The sequence below is a fragment of the Mustela nigripes genome, chromosome 16 (genome assembly GCF_022355385.1).
Source record: "Mustela nigripes isolate SB6536 chromosome 16, MUSNIG.SB6536, whole genome shotgun sequence".
NCBI classification, from domain to species: domain Eukaryota; kingdom Metazoa; phylum Chordata; class Mammalia; order Carnivora; family Mustelidae; genus Mustela; species Mustela nigripes.
The window spans coordinates 22907487-22927683 of NC_081572.1; the positions used below are offsets into that span (position 1 = coordinate 22907487).

General features: G+C 36.7%; 1 protein-coding gene across 1 annotated transcript in view; it reads left to right on the forward strand.

Annotated features, from left to right (window-relative positions):
* The window catches only part of NPEPPS (aminopeptidase puromycin sensitive), an 81380-nt gene that overhangs the window by 42584 nt on the left and 18599 nt on the right, over positions 1-20197 (forward strand). Inside the window, exons 4-13 of the mRNA XM_059378783.1 lie at positions 5231-5352; positions 10186-10293; positions 11499-11699; positions 12148-12244; positions 12356-12389; positions 13237-13351; positions 15453-15617; positions 16454-16558; positions 16994-17054; positions 19473-19582. Of these exons, the coding sequence (XP_059234766.1) occupies positions 5231-5352; positions 10186-10293; positions 11499-11699; positions 12148-12244; positions 12356-12389; positions 13237-13351; positions 15453-15617; positions 16454-16558; positions 16994-17054; positions 19473-19582 (1118 nt within the window). The remainder of the gene's footprint in view (positions 1-5230; positions 5353-10185; positions 10294-11498; positions 11700-12147; positions 12245-12355; positions 12390-13236; positions 13352-15452; positions 15618-16453; positions 16559-16993; positions 17055-19472; positions 19583-20197) is intronic.

The following is a 20197-nucleotide window of genomic DNA, read 5'->3' on the forward strand; positions in this document are numbered from 1 at the left end:
TGACTGAGGCACCCAGACATCCTAGGAGCAAAAAAATTTTAAAGCAGGTTTTTGAAATCATCCCGGAGTATACATAAACTGTGTGTGTGTGTAGAGAGTAGATTCAGCTGTTTAGCATTAGGAAATATGACAACATTATTAAGTCAAAATTTCAAGATACTAGATTTATCAAAAGAAGCTGGAATGTAGGGGCACCTGGGTGGCTCAGTGGGTTAAGCCTCTGCCTTCTTCTCAGGTCATGATCTCAGGGTGCTGGGATCGAGCCCTGCATCGGGCTCTCTGCTCAGTGGGGAGCCTGCTTCCTCCTCTCTCTCTGCCTTTCTCTCTGCCTACTTGTGATCTCTGTCTGTCAAATAAATAAATAAAATCTTAAAAAAAAAAAAGGAAGCTGGAATATATTTGCTAGAATGCTTAAGCAGGTAAGAACAGACAGAAACCCCTAGAAGGTGCATGTGTGATATATGTATACATTATCTCTATACATGCATATGTATAAATGTGTGTAGGTATAATACATGCAGGCTTCTATGAATGCTTAATCTGTGCCAGATTAATCTGTATTGTCTTATGTGTATCATAAATACTAATTTGTTCATCCTTTTTGAGATAGTTTGTTACCTGCATTTTATAGATAAACCAAGGTACAAAGGTAGTTTAATTAAGTAACTTGCCCAAGGTCAATATGTATTAGGTGCCAGAGTCTGGATTTCAAACCAAAGCAGTTTAATCTCAAAGTCTATACTTGAAACCATCATATTATGCTTTTTATTTTTTAATTAAATACTATAAAAATACAATACATGGTTTAAAAATCAAATGACATACAGTGGAAATGTGTTTGCCATCCTAGCCCTTTCTTCCTCTCTCAGCTCTTCTCAGAAGCAACCAGTTTCCTATGTATCCTTTTAAAACTATTTGATGGTTTTGTAAGCGTTTCTGCGTATACTGTTTAAGAACACAGAAACTGGCATGCCATCTATCATATTCTACACCCTTCTTTCCCTCTTACACGTGTGTGTGTGTGTGTGTGTGTGTGTCTGTGTAAATAAAAGAGGTCGGGGGTACCTGCTTGAGCATCTGACTCTTGGTTTCAGCTTACATTGTGATCTCAGGGTTATGGGATCGACCCCTACCTTGGGCTCCATGCTCAATGGGGGGATCTGCTTGGGATTCTCTCCCTGTATCCCTCTCCCACTCTCTCTCAATCTTTCTAAAATAATAAATAAATAAATCTTTTTTTTTTTTTAAAAAGGGTCAGCTTTCAGTATATAAGAGCTTTGTCATTCATGATAAGGACTATTTACAGCAGACATGGTAAATTGTGACGTCATTTCTTTTTCTTTTCTTTTTTTTTTAAGATTTTATCTATTTGACAGAAAGAGAGATCACAAGTAGGCAGAGAGGCAGGCAGAGAGAGATTGGAGGAAGCAGGCTCCCTGTGGAGCAGAGAGCCCGACACGGGGCTTGATCCCAGGACCCTGGGACCATGACCTGAGCCGAAGGCAGAGGCTTTAACCCACTGAGCCACCCAGGCGCCCCTGTGAAGTCATTTCTAAGGTCTGAGAAGGTTATGACCTTTTGTATACTGGAATTCAGCAGAGTTTTGGAGATTTTTAATTAATACAACAGTATAAAAAAGTAACTGATGTAAGTATAGAATTAAATTATCTTACTTGAGGGGCACCTGGGTGGCTCAGTTTTTGGGCTCTGGATTTCCACACAGATCATGAATTGGGGTCATGAAACGCTGAGTTGGGCTTCATGCTGAGCCCATTGGAGTCTCCTTGTCCCTGTCTCTCTGCTCCTCCCCGTTCTCGTGCTCGCTCATTCATTTGCTCTCTCAAATAAATAAATAAATAGAATCTTTTTTTTTTTAATGACATTATCTGAGGTGCCTGTGGCTCAGTTGTTGAGCATCTATCTGCCTTCAGCTCAGGTCATGATCCCAGAGTCCTGGGATCGAGCCCCACATTGGGCTGCCGGCTCAGCAGGAAGCCTGCTTCTCCCCCTCCCACTCCCTCTGCTTGTGTTCCTTCTCTCACTGTCTCTCTCTGTCAAAGAAATAAATAAAATCTTTAATTAAAAAAAAAAGAAATTATCCTGTTTGAGATTGAGACTAATACTGAGTATTGAACATCTGTAACTATTTGCTTGAAAATCTTCGGCTTTCACATTTTCCCACTATTCTCTGGAGCACAATTACCTATGTTTTTTCAAGTTTTGGTAAGCTGCACAAGCATTCTGTCTTCTGGTAAGGGAATAAATCCGGAGCATGTATTGAAAGGACCTTAGTAACCTTTGTGTTTAGCCTCACCAGACTTAACAGTCATGCCAGCTATTTCAAAGCTAAGCAAAACATTTTCTTTCCTGAATTGGCATGTTCTAGAATAGTGGTTAAATTACCATGATCATTATAAGCTGGCAACAACTTCATAATCTTCTGTTAAGGATCCTACAGAGTGGTGTTTATTTGGAGAAACATAGGTGATACTGACATTTCTAAGAGTGAAAAACAGGATCACAGGAAACAGTGACACAAAGGCAGAGACCTTTATTTACTCTCTTTCTGTACAAATTAATCTGTCTTTAATATTTTTGGTATTTAGTAGGCTCATTAAATTTTTATTGAAGTTTTTCAAGATCTACTTCAGGTTTTATAGCAATTATACTCTCCTAACCTTTAAAGAAATAAGGCTTTTGGTAGAAGTTGCAATTTTCCAGTTGTTTAATTTATAAATGAGCTTATTGTATGTTTTAAAAGGTTTATCATCCCAAGCAGATAAATATTGTGTATAATGGATATTGAAATAAGGTGTCTAATGTGAGGAAGCAATGTAAATTATGTGGGCAATCAGTTATAAGATTAGGCAGTCTGGCAATCAGTTCTTCAATATGGTGTAAATTTGATAAGTTGACATTTATTAAGCATTTTTTCTCCTGTTTTTGCCCTATAACTTTACTATATTAATGGTAAATATTTTGTAATTATTATAATTGTATAATATAACACTAGTTACATTTATTATAATTTTTTAAAACTTTAACTTGTGTTTTGTTTGAATTTCAGGTAATAACCTTTTCCAATACTTTGTATTTTGTTTAGTATGCCACTTTTTTGGAAGTGGTCACTATCAGTATCTTGTTATGGTTTGATGGCCTTGGAGATTTAAAACCAAGTAAAAGTGTAAGCAGCCTTTCTTATTTAGTTATGAGTTTTAAATCATATTATTCCAAGTAGGAAGAGGCAAAAGTAGATTTCCCATGGAGTATGAGTTATAGAAAAGAAATCTTAACATGTTAGCTGACTAGTGAAAACAGACTGGCCAGTTCCATTTGTGGAATTGCAACATAAAATTCCAACAAATACTTCTCTTTAAATGAAGTGAGTTTTTACAATGTACTAGATATTCCTTGTAAACTTTATTAATGTATATATATCTGCTTTCCTAAAGATTACTGAATTCCTAAAGAAAACAGGGAGAAATTTTATATTATAGTTAAATTCTTTAGTATCAATCATTAAGAATTCTTTCACATTCTTTTACTGTATTCTTACTTACCGTTCCAGTAATCTGTCATTCTCTTTAAGAGAGTATTCATTGTCCCCTTTAGACAGAAGGTCTGATTTTTAAAAAATAAGATTCACACACATTTATTCAAATGAGCTTCAATTTTTTTTCCCCCAGCATGATTACATTAAGAATATGGCACTTCGGGGTGTCTGGCTGGCTCAGTCAGCAGATTATGCAACTCTCGATCTTGGGGTTGTGAGTTCAGGCCGTAGGTTGAGCACAATAAAAAAAAGAATATGGCGCTCTGTTTATTGATGATGACTTCACAGCAGAGGCCTGAAATTTTCTCTTGAAGTTACTTTCAGAATGAGTTTGAAGCACATGTGAAAATCGTTTTAATTACTTAATTGACATACTTAATAAACAACAGCATTTTATCTAGAAACAGTTTGCAGTTTGTCATTCACTTTTTCTGTAGACTTGGACTCTTCATGACTTTTGGAGCTTTTCAAAAAAGTCAGTTCGGTTTTGGAAGGTGGCTATCTGACTGAGAACATCCAAAAGGATATGTCAGAAAGAGAGGGACTTAAGAACATTTTGAACAATGTCAGTGTCATTGCTCTATGGCATTCCAAAATGACAGTTTGAAACATTAGGATATAAAAGTTTTGGAATCATTGCCTAATTACTTTATAGTCATACTGTGTCTTTGATTTGTTAGATTCCCATGCTGTAGATCCTGTTATAAATAGGCATTTTTAAAAGAATCAATTAAAAGTCAACATTTTTCTAGTTGGCTTTTTGGGGAGATTTAATTTGTAAAATGTAGAAGGGGATTCTTGTTTTGTCATGCACCTGAATTTGGTAGATGACTGATAGATATTAATTATTATCTCTTTCCTGTTATGAAAGAAGGTATATATACTCACAAAACTCCCATTTTGTCTAATTTGTTTTTGCCCTTATACACCAGTAGAATATACATTCATTTTGCATTTAGTAATTATTGGATAAATGTATTTCTTTAATATTATCATTTCAAATGATTGAGGTGACTGTAAGAGTTTTTAATGCCTTTTTGCCAGCCAAATCATTGATCTTCCCTATATAGTTCCTTTCAAAAGTATGGAATCAATGTTCTATTTGGATTGAACAGATAGGGTTTTTGTCTTAAATTGTCATGAAGTCCTCTAAATGGACCAATTTATATGGCATCATTGGCAAAGAACATGAATTTTGGATTAAACAGGCCTAAATTTTTTATCTCTTTCTTTCTTGCTACTTAATAATCATGTGACATCAAGCAAGTTACTTAATTTTCAGCCTCAGTTTCCTCATCTGAAAAAATGGAGACTATACTACTTCCAAGTTTCTAAATATTTTTAAGGCTCCATGCACAGTAGCATGTCATAAATTTAATAATAAATGTTCACTTCCTTTCCTGTTTTTATGGATTGGTGATTAGAGATTAAGTTAATACAGTTAAAGAACTTTCTAAACAGTCACCCTAAACGTGATATTAAGGTTCACTTTAGGATTAGTTTACCATTTTTCAGTAGATACTAGATTCTGTCCATTGCCAGAAGTGTTTGAGAAAGGAAAAAAAAAATGATTTGAACATAAGTTAGTGTCTTAAGGACATATTTTTGATAACTTGTATTTTGATAACTTGTACTTAATATCTGTATTTGAGTGGTTTCATTCATCTTCAATCACAGGTACAGGAACCTTAAAGATAGATTTTGTTGGAGAGCTGAATGACAAAATGAAAGGTTTTTATAGAAGTAAATATACTACCCCTTCTGGAGAGGTGCGCTATGCTGCTGTCACACAGTTTGAGGTATGGTATTCTTCTCTAAAATGCTGTGATCTTAAAGTAGATATTCTGACAAAGTTCTGTTCCATTATTTGCGTGATTGTTTTCAGGTAGGTGCCTTTGGCCATGATTATATTCATGATTTTGGAATTTTTATTGTGTACTCATCCAGTTATCTCCATTATAGAGGGACAGAATTAGAGATGTAGGATGGAGAATGGACACGCGCACACACACACATACACACACACAACGGCATTACTATTTCATAGGAGAAGCCACAGGAATCAAATACTAAGAAGATAATTTTAATTTAAAAAGGTGCTTATATAAAAGCAATTCAGGTATTGAAATTCTGTTACATATGTTTGTATAAATGTGTATGCATATATGTAATAAAATATGTATGTGACAAAATTATATATGCATGTATGTGTATATACATGTATGTATACATCTGCATACATGCATATATGTGGCAGAATTTCAGTGCCTGAATTGTCTTTATACTGTGTACCTTTCTTAATTAAAATTATGCTCTTAGTATTTGACACCTGTAGCTTATCCTACCAAATTAATGGCAATGTTGTATAGCATTCCTTTGCTTCTTTGAAATGTCCTATTTGTTTATCTTACTATATTATCTGTACTTTCTTTGATTTTTGTTTATCATGTATATTAAAATTACATAACTTGTTTTGAATTTGCTAGTGGTACTTTTAAGTAGTAAATCTAATTAATTTTAGTCCTGTACATTTCAGTGTGGATGATGAAATAGCTGATCATATCTGTTTTTATGTTTCTGTCTTTATCTCTGTGTTGTTTGTTTGTTTTGCACACCTAAAGTTTTGGATTTGGGGTGCCTGGTTGGTTCAATTGGTTAAGCATCTGCCTTTGACTCAGGTCATGATCCTGGGGTCAGGGAGCCCACTTCTCCCTCTGCTGGCAGCTCCCCCTGCTTGTGCTTTCTATTCCTAGCTCTCTCTCTCAAATAAATAAACATAGTCCTTTTTAAAAAATAAAGTTTCAGCTCTAGTTTACTACTAATTTGTCTAACCTGGTGTATCTTCTCTTTCAAGAATTTTGTTTTGCCTTCTGTTTTAAAATGACATTTGCAGGGGCACTTGGGTGAACCGACTCAGCTCAGGTCATAATCTCAGGGTTGTGGGATTGAGCTGAGTCAGCCTCTATGCTGAGCATGGAGTCTCCTCTGCTCCCCCCCACCCTCCCCCATAAATAAAATATTTTTTTAAAAATTCCCATAACTAGGAGCTCCTGGGTGGCTCAGTGGGTTAAAGCCTCTGCCTTCAGCTCAGGTCATGATCCCGGAGTTCCTGGGACCGAGCCCCACATGGGGCTCTCTGCTCAGTGGGGAGCCTACTTCCCCTTCTCTCTCTCTGCCTGCCTCTCTGCCTACTTTGATCTCTGTCAAATAAATAAATAAAATCTTTTAAAAAAAAATTCCCATAACTATTTAGGCTTAATTCTGTGTTTCAGTTATTTCAATGCTTATCTTTAGCCCTTTAAGCGCTTCTGCATCCTGCAATGGTTACCTGGAGTATTTCTCCAATAAAATTTTTAAGGGAGGGTATGTGGATAGTACACTTCCAGAGTCTCTGCACAACTGAAAATCTTTCATTTGCTTAATACATGACCAGTTTTAATGGGTGTATAATAGATTTGTTGAGGGTGGGGGAAAGGAGGAGCAGCAGCCCCTAACATTAAAAAGTTGTGCCAGCACTCCCAGCTAGTCCCTGTTGGTCTCCTTTTCGACATAAAGCATCGTAGAGCACCACCCTTAGGCAGGGTTACTCTAAGACTATGATAAAGGGAAACAAAACAAGGGTGCTTCATAATTTCATCTAAGGACAGACAAAAGCTGTGCTACCCATGAAATAGCGACCAAGTCCGTCTCTTAGTTAAAATGAATACTACTTCTTTTTCAGTGTCAGTTTTACTCTTGCTCTAGTCTGCCCTCTCTGTAAGTGAGATCTGTTGAGATGCCTACCCACAGAATTCCTCCACTTTCTGACAGCACCCAGTTTATAGTGAATCTAAATCCTCCCCCAATTCACCGGGCCAAATCCTGAATACACATATGATAGCTTGTTTCTCACACACCCCAGGGTTCCCCTTACTGTGAGTTTTCCCTTGCTACAAAGAGTACAAACCCAACTTTTCAACTGTAAGAGCAAGTATATACAATTGGGTTATAGTTTTTCTCTTTCAAAGGCATATAAATGTTGTTCCACAGTCTTTCATATCTCATCTTGTCAAGGGGAAGAATCAGACTGGAATATCTTTTTTTCCCTTGTAGAATAACATTGTTTTGTTTTGCTTTGCTTTGCTTTCTTCCTGATTGCTTGTTAAATTATTTCCTTGTACTTAAAAATTAAATTTTTTTTTTAACCAGGTGTTCACTTTTCATGAACTTTACATAGTAATTGGTGAACCCTTTTGATGTTCAGATTTAGATCTTCAGTGTAGCCAAGTTTTCTCCTCTTATATATTACATTCACTGTGGTGTGTGCTCTTTCATAATAGGTTTATATCTGATGTCTGTCCCTCAGATGAAGTTTTGATGGCTTTCGTCACTGTCCTTTCTGTATTAGAAACTTTTTTTTAGAAACTTTTAGATCTTGTTATCTGTGTTACTCATTTAATTTCCTCTAGTATAAATTCATTTCTCTACTGCTGCTGCTCCTAAGTTCAGTTTTTCTGTGCTATCTTTTCTTTCTGTACACTCTGCTTACTTTTCAGATGTCTTATTTATTCTTTGAATGAATTCATCATTTACTTAACTTCTTTGAGAGTGCAGTTAGCCATCTAGCATTTTCCTTAGAGAAACTTTTTTTCCAGAAGTATGTGCTTCCTATACCTCTGTATAATTTATTCCTTCTTTTCATGATACAGAATCTTGTAATTGGTTCTTTTTTTATTTTTACTTTGTTTTGTTTTATTAAAGTTTCTTTCTCTTATAACTGGTATTCTACAAAGACTATATTTTGGTTTAACAAGGTTGCTCTTTCTTAAAAAACAACTTTCCTCTTTATTTTTAAAGAAAAAAATGAGTTCTCATTAAGTAGGTCAAGTGGTGACAGTTTTATGTGTTCTATATGGAAATGCTATTAAATGGATACCCTGGGACACGTGAGTGGCTCAGTTAGTTAAGCATCTGCCTTCAGCTCAGGTCATAATCCCAGGATCCTGGGATCAAGTCCCGCATCAGGCTTCTTGTTCAGCAGGGAGCCTGCTTCTCCTTCTGCCTGCCATTCTCCCTGCTTATTCATTTCTCTACTGCTGCTGCTCCTAAGTTCAGTTTTTTTGTGCTATCTTTTCTTTCCTTACACTCTACTTACAAATAAAATCTTTAAAAATAAATAAATAATAAAAAGAAAAATGATGGAGCGCCTTAGTGGCTCAGTTGGTTAAGTGTCTAGCTCCTGACTTTAACTCGAGTCATGATCTCAGGTTCATGAGATTGAGCCCCAAGTTGGGCTCTGTGCTGGGCGGGGAGCCTGCTTAAGATTATCTGTCTTGGGCCCCTGGGTGGCTCAGTCAGTTAAAGTGTCTTCAGCTCGGGTCATGATCTTAGGGTCCTGGGATCGAGTCCCACATCAGGCTCTCAGCTCAACAGGGAGTCTGCTTCTCTCTCACACTCTCCCTTTGTGTTCTCTCTCAAATAAATAAATAAAAACTTTAAAAAAGAAAAGATTCTCTCCCTCTCCCTCTGCCCCTTCTCCCCTTAAAAAACAAAAAACAAAGACAAAGAATGACCTGTTTAGAATTGGTAAGAGCATCTGTCTTTATTCCTGTTGTTATCATTTCAGATGAAGATAAAGCACATTAGAGATTCTGGAAATATTTTTGTTTTTGAAATAAAAGCCAGAGAGGCAATCTATCCTATTTTCCCAGCTCTAAATTCTTACAGTATACTTCTTGACCTTCCTGTGCTCTGTGTTTTGAACATTACTGCTGAAACCATTAAAATTGGATTTTTGAGATGTTGGAATGTTCTCTTAAAAATAAAAATTTAGGGGCACCTGGGTGGCTCAGTGGGTTAAGCTGCTGCCTTCGGCTCAGGTCATGATCTCAGGGTCCTGGGATCGAGTCCCGCATCGGGCTCTCTGCTCAGCAGGGAGCCTGCTTCCTTCTCTCTCTCTCTCTGCCTGCCTCTCAGTGTACTTGTGATTTCTCTCTGTCAAATAAACAAATAAAATCTTAAAAAAAAAATAAATTAAAAAAAAATAATAAAAATTTAGGGGTCTCTGGGTGGCTCAATTAGTTGGCACGGGTCATGATCCCTGGGTCCTGGGATCGAGCCCCACATCTCCCTCTCCTCCTCCTCCTGCTCATGCTCTCTCTCTCTCTCTAATAAATAAAGCCTCTGCCTTCAGCTAGGGTCATGGTCCCAGGGTCCTGGGATCGAGCCCCGCATCAGGCTCTCTACTCAGCGGAGAGCCTGCTTTCCCCTCTCTGCCTGCCTCTCTGCCTACTTGTGATCTCTCTTTCTCTGTCAAATAAATAAATAAAATCTTAAAAAAATTTAAGTTAAAATTAAATTAAAAAAATATATTATTCTAAATTATTCTAAAACTATAGATTATTAAGATCTGTAGCAGACCTAATTCCTGGGTTATTGCTTGTTTTTGTTTGTTTTTGCATTGTTGATGTGGCAGGGATAATACGCCCCGTGTGTTCTCTGTAGTCACTGCCTGGCGTGTTGCTGGCATGGAGTAAAAAGTAAATATTTAAACAAGTGAAGGAATGGATGATAGAAAGATGATGACAGTTACTTCATAAAACAGTCGGTTAGGTTAATTCAGTAATATTCATATTTCATTTTCCTTTTTTAAGGCTACTGATGCCCGGAGGGCTTTTCCTTGCTGGGATGAGCCTGCCATCAAAGCAACTTTTGATATCTCATTGGTCGTTCCTAAAGACAGAGTAGCTTTATCAAACATGGTATGTATGTATGTAAGTATATTGAAAATTTGAACAAGTGTTTAGAATATTTAGTTTGCTGGTTAGATGTAATAGCATGAAACCACCTAGCACAGTGCTTGATACATAACAGGAACACAGATGGTCGTCATCTTTATGTCCAGTAAGCCCTCTTTTTTTAAATTCCCTTATTTGGAGTTTCCTTCCTCATGGAAAAAATTTCTTATAATTTGGAAAACTAAAAACATGATGAGTTTAATAAATATTGCCTGAAAAAAAAATCTGACTTTCTTATTAAGTGCCGAAAGATACAGCCATATATGAAGTGTGTTTAGGTTTCTGGTTGATTGTATTCTTAGAATATGCTCTCTTCACTGATGTCATTATCTCTTTCATAAACAGAGTAAGCATTTACCTCTTGAAGTGTATTGTTTAACACAGAGAGTGCCCAACAGCTGGTCATAAGACTCTGGGAACTTGGAAAAGCCTACTTTGAAAATAACTGGTTTCTGCCTCCTTTATGGTAGAGAGAATTCCATAGAGAGAATGCCGTTCTCTTCTAAAATATTTCTAAAAAGGAGGCTAATATATTAAACTGAAATACTATTTTACAGTTTAGTATGAATGAATTTATCCCATCTGTTCTTGAATAAGACTTCCTTGGAAGAAAGAATAGAGAGGTCTTGAGAAAGTGGAGACCCTGAATAGGGGAAAAAAAAAAAAAAAGGCAGAGGGGGGTGGAGGTTGGTAACAACAAAGAGAAATTAGGAACTCTATTGGTAAAGTGGAGATTCCTCCACAAATTTGTTGAGTCAGGCTTGGTATAGAGAATGTTCTAAATTTAGATATCTGTACCCTTTGAAATGTAGATTTCACAATTACCGTTTATTAATAATTATTGCCTTCTATCCTTATTTCACTTGGAAAGTGTTGAGGTCTTACTTAAAACATCCCAGTGCCTGGCATATAGTAGGTATTCAAGAAAAGTTGCTTCTTTTCTCTCATAGATCCCTGGTAGTTTTAACACTTCAGCCCCCAACTTCTTAGTGTTTCCTTCTTAATAGGAGAGATTTTGATAGCATAAAAGCAGTAGATGAATTGGGATAGATAAGTAAGACGTGCTGGAAAGGGGGAGGGAGAAGCCGCACATATTTTTGGCTAGTATTTGCTTTAAGATATTTAATGTAAATCTGTTTAAATTTTCTTTTCTTTTTTTTTTTTTTAAGAATGTAATTGATCGGAAACCATACCCTGATGATGAAAATGTAGTGGAAGTGAAGTTTGCCCGCACACCTGTCATGTCTACATATTTGGTGGCATTTGTTGTGGGTGAATATGACTTTGTAGAAACAAGGTCAAAAGACGGTGTGTGTGTCCGTGTTTACACCCCTGTTGGCAAAGCAGAGCAAGGAAAATTTGCGTTAGAGGTAAATGTACTTGAAGAGGATTGTTCCAACAGTCCATAACTCCAGGTTGGGGAATTTACATTTCTGATCAATTACTAGTACAATTATTTATAATTTAGTCTGAAATTTGTTGTGTACTTTGGGTTTATTTTTAATAGAATTTTGAAGCTACCAACCTTGGTGTCACATTAGCATTTTGTAAGATAATGATTAAGAGAATATTAGAGTGGAATTTATTTATCCACAGAGTGCTTGGGAAAAGATGTAATGTATTTTTCATACCAATATATTATAAATGGATTAAAGTTTGGCCAACATAACAAAAGCCAAAGACTTGGAGGTAGGGTTCCCCAGGGTTGGTTTCTAGTAACTTGAGATGCTTTGGCTTGCAACAGGATTCCTTTGTGGATTTCTATATGAATTACAATAAAATATTTATCAGATGGTTCTTTTGTTTATACTTTTGTAGGTTGCTGCTAAAACCCTGCCTTTTTATAAGGACTACTTCAATGTTCCTTATCCTCTACCTAAAATTGATCTCATTGCTATTGCAGACTTTGCAGCTGGTAAAGTAAATTTCATTTTATTGCTGAATTGTAATAACTTTTTTGAATTTTGTGATTTTGAGGAAGAAGTATGTACATATATCAATAAATGTTTATATTTATTTTATGAAGGTGCCATGGAGAACTGGGGCCTTGTTACTTATAGGTATGTTAATGATTCATTACCCGGCCTTATCTTTTCAGTCACTGATTTCATAAGAGCTTCACTGTTAATCACAGTTGAGTAGCTTCTGCTTTATGATCTGCTGTAAATTTTCCTACCTCCCCCACTTCTGCACACATTTCAGGAACGCAGATGAACACCCTCTGGTGCTACTATCAGATTATAAGATTTTAAAGTGAGCATCTGGCATTAGTAACATTTTTAGATCTATTTTTGGCTGAGTTTCTCATTTTGGTACCTCCTCTTCCTCCCAGGAGTTTCATAGTTATTTTTCCAGCTTGAAGAACGATCTCTGCTTTAATGTTTTCTAGCCAAGTTTTTACTTATCTGTCACCACAATACAAACATGTGGGTTGTATAATTTTTAAAGCAGGATCTGTAAACAAGCTTTTGCCCCGCCTTCTTTGATGAGTTAAGTTTTGGACAGCCTGCTCAGTGTTCTTGTTGGGACTGTGGAATGCATCTCCCCCCCCATTTGCCACTCCCCTTCTTTTAATGGAAGGACTGTCTACTCTCTGTCTAGCACAATAATCCCTAATCCTTTAGACAAAGCTTTTTAAAACTTGCAGACAACTGTCCTATTTACAAACTTGATGATTAAACTTGTGTCTCATCTTTGATCTTCTGTTGTATGAATTCTGTTGGAATAGTCCTTAATCTTCCCAGAACTTTTTCTATTCTGTGCACTCTGAGGAAATGTTTTTTTGATATCTCTAAAACCTATCTTGACCATCTTATTTACTGTTTGACTCTCCCTCCCCCATTTGTGTATGCCTCCTTTTATTGCAATACTTAACATTGTTTAAAAAAAGGTTTTTTTTAAACACAGGGAGACTGCATTGCTTATTGATCCAAAAAACTCCTGTTCCTCATCACGCCAGTGGGTTGCTCTGGTTGTGGGACATGAACTCGCCCATCAATGGTTTGGAAATCTTGTTACTATGGTATTTAATATTTTTAAGTGCTCAAATATATTTATCTTCATCCTGCTGCACATTATTTTGGCTACATAGTATTTCAGGTTTGACTGGAACATAGTACTAAAAAATGAATGAGAGAAAAGCTTTATTTTAGAATGTCTGCTCAGCAGTGTTTATCAGATAACTTTGTCAATCAAAAGAATGTGGACAGTCTTTATTCAACAGAAAATATTTCCTAAACTGTTGTAGAATTTGCCTGCAAATGGTGAAGTCATAATACTATGGTGAGAGAAAGAGACTCCTCTTAGGTTCAGAGATTCCAGGCTAACTGTAGTTTCTTGAGCATATTTGTTATGTAAGTTAAGTAGCTGAAAAGTAACCTGAACATAATCCATTAGGTTGCAATGTTTTTAGGAGTCAGTTTTCTCATTGCTTAAAATGTTAAGTTGAAATTTGATAGAAATGAAACTAGGGAGTAACTGTTAAGTAGAATAAAATTTCCAGCTGTCCCATTGAAATTATTGTTTATTATGTTTGCAGTGAATTTTACAGTGTTTGCAGTGAATGATCTCTGTTCTCAAGTCTTGACCTTTCCCTCTCACTCCAAATAAGTACTCTCTATGTTGGCTAGTTGTGTTAGAACTTGGGAGGAGAGTTTAATGAGTTTGAACTAGAAGTCCTCTATAAGGAAAGAACTGGAAGTTCTGGAGCCAGCCAAATTCCCTGATAGCATTTTAGGCTGCCAAAGAGCAGAACCTGACTTGGATGTTAGTTGGGTCCATATGTCACAGGAATAAGCAAGACAGTAAGACATTTAGCAACCATTACATGTCTGAGGCAGTTTTTAAAGAACGCCAGCCCTTGAAATTAAACCATTTCCTTTTGCTTTAGATGTTTAAATTTTTACTTGGGGCTGAAAAAAAGTTTTGAAATATAATTTCATATGGAATTAAGTATGCTGGAACATGTATTCCAACATGTGCAGAAATATTCTCCTCTCCAAATGTAGCAAGTTCGTTGCTACCAATTTTTTGTTAGCTTTGAGCAGTCTTTATTTTTTATGATTTTATTTTTAAACTACCAGCAATAAATTTTAGTAGGGAAAATGTGCACATTCTCATATAGCTTTTAAACAACTTTTTACTGAATTGAGTGACCTTATAGTTATTAGATGCCAGTTGTTTCTTTACTGAAATTTAAGGGCTCATGATAAGTTGGTGAATAATGAGCTCTGTACCAGCTTATCTTCTTGGAAGCTACTAGTTAAGTAAGTGTACAAACCACTTAGATAGGCTTTCATCACTTAAATATTGAAAATATTTGATCTTTTCAGAATTTTAAATGCCTTTTTTCTTTTCACCATTACATTAGTCTTTTAGCATATATCTTGGATTCTTATATTGCTTTCTTTTTGTAAGTGATTTAATCAACTTTAATGAAACAGAATAAAATCTCTTTCTAAAAAGTTGATTTTTTTTTAAAGTTGGTTTTATCTTTGACTCATTTATATTCTTTGTCCATTTTAATGTTTAATTTTATTAGCAGGTGAGAATTTTATAATCTATAAGTACTTAAACACCGTTCATTACTGAACTACTTATGCCATGAAACTTCTGTTAATTTTACCTAATCTTTTTATAAGCAGTACTACTTTTCTATTTATCTAGAAAGTTTTAACTTGTCAGTCAGTCATTATGGAAATCTTTTGCAGTTTTCCTTGTTTGGTTCTGGTAGCTTTCTGGTTTATTCAACTAAATTTTACCTGACCATATATATAGTCTCTTGCCTCCATTTACCTGTTCTCTTCCTCTTTTCCGTATAAAGGCTTTCTCCCCTTCCTCCCTCCCTTTTCCTTCCATTTTTTCCTAGCTTTGGTAATAGAGTTACTTAGCTATGTTTTGAAAGGTCCCTTAGGCCTAATGCCAAAATCACCAGTTGGCCTTCCTTAGCATCTCTTTTAAGCATCTTTTCTGTTTAGAGATGTGAGTTATTTACTGAATGTTTTTTCCTGAATTTTGGCTTATTAAAAGTTGTAGAGTATAGTGGGAGGGACATGTGAGTTTTTTAAATTAGTGGAATGATAAAAATTTTGTTTTCTTTATACATTTATTTCTTTTATTTTTAGGAATGGTGGACTCATCTTTGGTTAAATGAAGGCTTTGCATCATGGATTGAATATTTGTGTGTAGACCACTGCTTCCCAGAGTATGATATCTGGACTCAGTTTGTATCTGCTGATTACACCCGTGCCCAGGAACTTGATGCTTTAGATAACAGCCATCCTATTGAAGTGAGCCAGACTTTTCAGCCATTGTCCTTTGCTCTCATTTCTAAAGAAATAAGTAATTTTTTATAGACATACTTAGGAGCCTGAAAAGAAAGGAAAATTGCGTGGACAATTCACTTGTTTTTTTTTTAGTTCATGTTTTCAGTCTTGAAATCTCACAAGACTTAATAATTATGTTTCTTTTTAAGGTAGGCAGCGTAAGAATTTTATCTTTGTAGAGGCAAGTGCTATATACCCATAAGCATTCATTAAATACATTTTTATTGACTAGTATGGGAGAACCATGCTTGTTGGGCAGTATGCACAAGAGAACATCATGATTCTATTGTTTGTTTCAAAGAAAACTGAACATATTCTTTTATTGTTGTCATTGTCTGTTTCTATATATATTTTATTTCTTTTGACTTAGCCTGTGCTTATTTTGGCTAGTTTAGATGGACAAATTTTGCCTCCAAAGAACTAGACTTACAGTCTACTTTAACATATTTAACCAGGCTCCTATGTAATTGTAAGCCATTACAGTTGCAAGAAATCAAATGTTTCTCATTTCTTCCTTCCTCCCTCTCCCAGTTCCCCAATAAAAAGATCCATGGTGATTTGCCTCCTGGCAAAGCCAAGCCAAGACCTGGAGAGATGATGGGGATCATGTTCTATGCTCCACTTTATTACTGTTAGTTACTACACTCTTTTTTAAGGGTCATCATTATGTATTCATGAGTGAGCTAAAGGCGGAAGAGTGTCTTATGAGTTAGGAGGGTTTTCCTAGAAAGCTTTTTATGTCATTCGGTATTAGAGGCTGTTCGTTTCCTGTCATAACCCTGAATCACACTGTCTGCCAGGTCAGTGTGGGCCATCCTGCTGAAGTTGATGAGATATTTGATGCTATATCATATAGCAAAGGTGCATCTGTCATCCGAATGCTCCATGACTACATTGGGGATAAGGTAAAAAAGCCATTTTAAAAAGTCTTCCATCCTTTTATGGTGAAATCACACAGTGTTTTGCATGGGAAAAAAAGTGTCTACATTTATTTAGATTAAGTTCCTAAGTAATTTTTCTAGACTCTGGAAGGATATTACCCTGATCTGGCTTATCTTTTTTTCTTTTTAATATTGACTCTTACGGTCTCTTAGATGAATGATGTATAAATGTGTTTGGGGGATGTGTGGGAGGCTGGTATAAAAGTTAAAAACAGACATGCAAGGCAAAGAGGATGCATACTTAAGTAAAAGACAGTAGACATTATGACAGATAGTTGTTTTTCAGTAAGTCTGACACTCAGCTAATTTGAGTAAATTAGCTTTTGAGTACTAATATGCAAATAGACTATAAATACCAAGGTCTTAATCTCCTGGATTTTAAAAATTGTGTTTTCTCAGGACTTTAAGAAAGGAATGAACATGTATTTAACCAAGTTCCAACAAAAGAATGCTGCCACAGGTAATCTTTAAGAGCTTGAGATAGCAGTGAAGAGGAGGTGTTGGCACTCTATCCAGAGTGGGACATTTTTTCCAAATGCTTAACCTTCCTTGTGATAGATAGGAAACAAAGTTGACCTGTTTGGTGCCATGTGTTAAGTGATGGATCAGCATGAAACAGAACCTGTTATCCTACCTGTCCCTCTCTAGGACTCTGCTCTCCATAGCTCAGTGTCCTGATACCTTAGAGAGTCTGAAGAGTTTGGTTTACCTTACCAGAACTTGTTCTTTTTGGTGGCTCATTGGGGTTTTTTTTTTTTTTTTTGGCCCAAGTTGACCATTGGTCATTAAAATTGCTGCAAATTAACCATTTTTTAGTGAACTTATGAAACTAGTTCAGTGAGTTTGAGTGAAGGTTTAAGATTTTTAAGTGGTTTAAGAGTGTGTAGTGATCTGTGATTTACTGTGTATGGGAGCCAAAAGAAAGAATAAAGGTATGAGTTGACTGAAGATAAAAAGAGCCAGAGTTGGAGTTTTGAGTTCTTCAGTGAACAAAAATAGTTTAAAAGCAAGATTTGTGTAATGTCACTAGTACCTAATAGAATGACAGACGTTCAGAGAGGGCTGGCCATGGGCTGTTTCTGAGGTTTGTAACCCATGAATTTAAAAATACAGTATATCTGCCCTCTGTTCAGGACATGATGTAGGCCTGACACTCTCTCCTCCCACCTCCCCAACCCCCCACCGTAAATTTCCATCTCAGTTTATAAGAGAGAGGCATTCCATTCCTTAAAGCAGAGCTACAGGGAAATGTGCTCCTGTAAGTTTTCTGAGTCTTTAGCATGCCCACATGTAATACCTGAGGACAGAACCTTATAGTGCTTAAGCTGTAACATACATGCCATGACCCAGGGTCTGTGGAAGTGTTTGTAGTTCATTTGGTCTGGGGAGAGACCGGAGGATCTGCCTAACAAGCTTCCGGGCAAAGCCGGTACCTCTGGTTTAGCCGCCACCCTTTGCACAGCGAGGCCTACCTTGTACCATTTCTTGATTTGCTGGTGTTATGAAGGACAGTTGGTAGTTCAGACACAATGCAACCCCCATCCATGGTTTTGATTCTCTCTCTTCACTCCCCTTTGCTTAATCCATGCCTTTACGATCTCTCTCCTCAACTCCATAGTTGCCTACCAGCTTAGTACTTCTTGCCTGCCCCACTCTCTTCAGTTTTCTCTCTCACCCTGAGGCTGCCCAGGGTCATCTTTTTAAAGCAAGTCTCTGACTGCCTCACCTGCTGATTAAAAAAACACTTGTGTTACTTTACTCCCCTGTACAGCAGAGCCCCTGGCAGCTAGCCCCGCCTACTGTCTCAGCCTCACTGCCTACTGCTCCCACACCTGGGCCTCTGTCTTATGCTTACTGAACATTTGCTGTTACTGATATTTTCTGTCTTTTCTTAATACTTTCTTCTTTGTACATAGGCCATTTATTCTACCTGGATTGCCCTTTTCCCTTTGTGAGTCTAATGAACAACTCCTCTTCAAAATGCAGCCTAACTCTCATGAAGCCTTTATTTTTTTGGATTTTTCTTGAAGGGCTTTTCCTCTGTTCATGTCCTCCTTCTAGTGTGTATTACAGTGTATTGCTTTTTTGTTTACTTGATCACCAGTGCTGTTTGACCGTGAGTTTACTGCAGCCTCAGAGCACTGAGTATTTTTTAACTTCTGTTAATTGAATGGGTATAACGGTTTTATATGGATTGTTTAGGGGTGATCTTGAAGATGTTTCTATTTGTTTCCATTTCTTCTTGTATGAATTTACCTGTTTGTCTTTTATTTATTAAAATTGGTGATTTTTTTTTTTTCTAAGTAAATTCTAGGCCCAGCGTGGGGTTTGAACTCATGATCCTAAGATCAAGAGTTGCATGCCCCACCGACTGAACCAGCCAGGCACCCCTATAATTTGTGATTTTTTTTTTTTTTTTTTTTTTTAGTACATTGGAACAATTAAGGACATCTGAGACTTTTAAGACCAGTTTTTGTAATAGAGTTTATTTAATGTGGAGATGAGGGGACATTAATTTGACTCCTGTTTGTCTCCTGAACCTGAAAGAACCAAAGAATTGGTTAGCAAAAGGGGCACCTGGGTGGCTCAGTGGGTTAAAGCCTCTGTCTTCGGCTCGGGTCATGATCTCAGGGTCCTGGGATTGAGCCCCGTATCAGGCTCTCTGCAGAGAGCCTGCTTCCCTTCCTCTCTCTCTGCCTGCCTGTCTACTTGTAATCTCTGTCTGTCAAATAAATAAATAAAATCTTAAAAAATCTTAAAAAAAGGAAAAAAAATCGGTTAGCAGTATGATGTCAGGAGTTACAGAAAATTTTTGGTTTGTTTAAGAAAACAAAAATATAAACATTTTAGATTTTCATTGTTTGTGTTTATCTTCTAGAGGATCTCTGGGAAAGTTTAGAGAATGCCAGTGGTAAACCTATAGCAGCAGTGATGAACACCTGGACCAAACAGATGGGATTCCCCCTCATTTATGTGGAAGCAGAACAGGTAACCTTACAACAGACCCTCCAGTTCCCCTGCCGCGGCGTGGAATGAAATTCAGTCAGTGTCATCAGGTTTGCTTTTCTGTATGTTTGTATTCTAGGTAACATTGAACCCAGCCCTTGCATTGTTTCCTTGGCGATATATTATCTCTGACCGTTTGTCCCCCACATCATTAAAATCATACATACTTACAGGAGAAAACAAAGTGTTGTCTACTTTCACTGTCCCCAAGGAGAACTCTGTAAACTTGTTGATGTGTTGTTGCTGTTGTTGTTGTTGTTGTTTTAAGTTTATTTATTTATTTATTTAATCTCTATTCCCCATGTGGGGCTTGAACTCACGACCCTGAGATCAAGAGTTGCTTGCTCTTCTGACTGAGCCAGCCAGGCACCCCATGGTGTAAACCTAAAATGAACAAGTGGGGTTTATTCCAGGACTGCAGAATTGGTTTAAGCTCAGCCTTTGAACCAAGCTGTGTGCTTCTTCATGTTTATTGGTCACTCTGAAAATTTAAATTCCTGACATGCTAATCTAAGGTTGCACTTTTTAGAAGTGGAAGAGTCTGAAGACATAACCTCCCTCTATAAAGATTAAAACAGCTTGCTGTACTGTTATTTA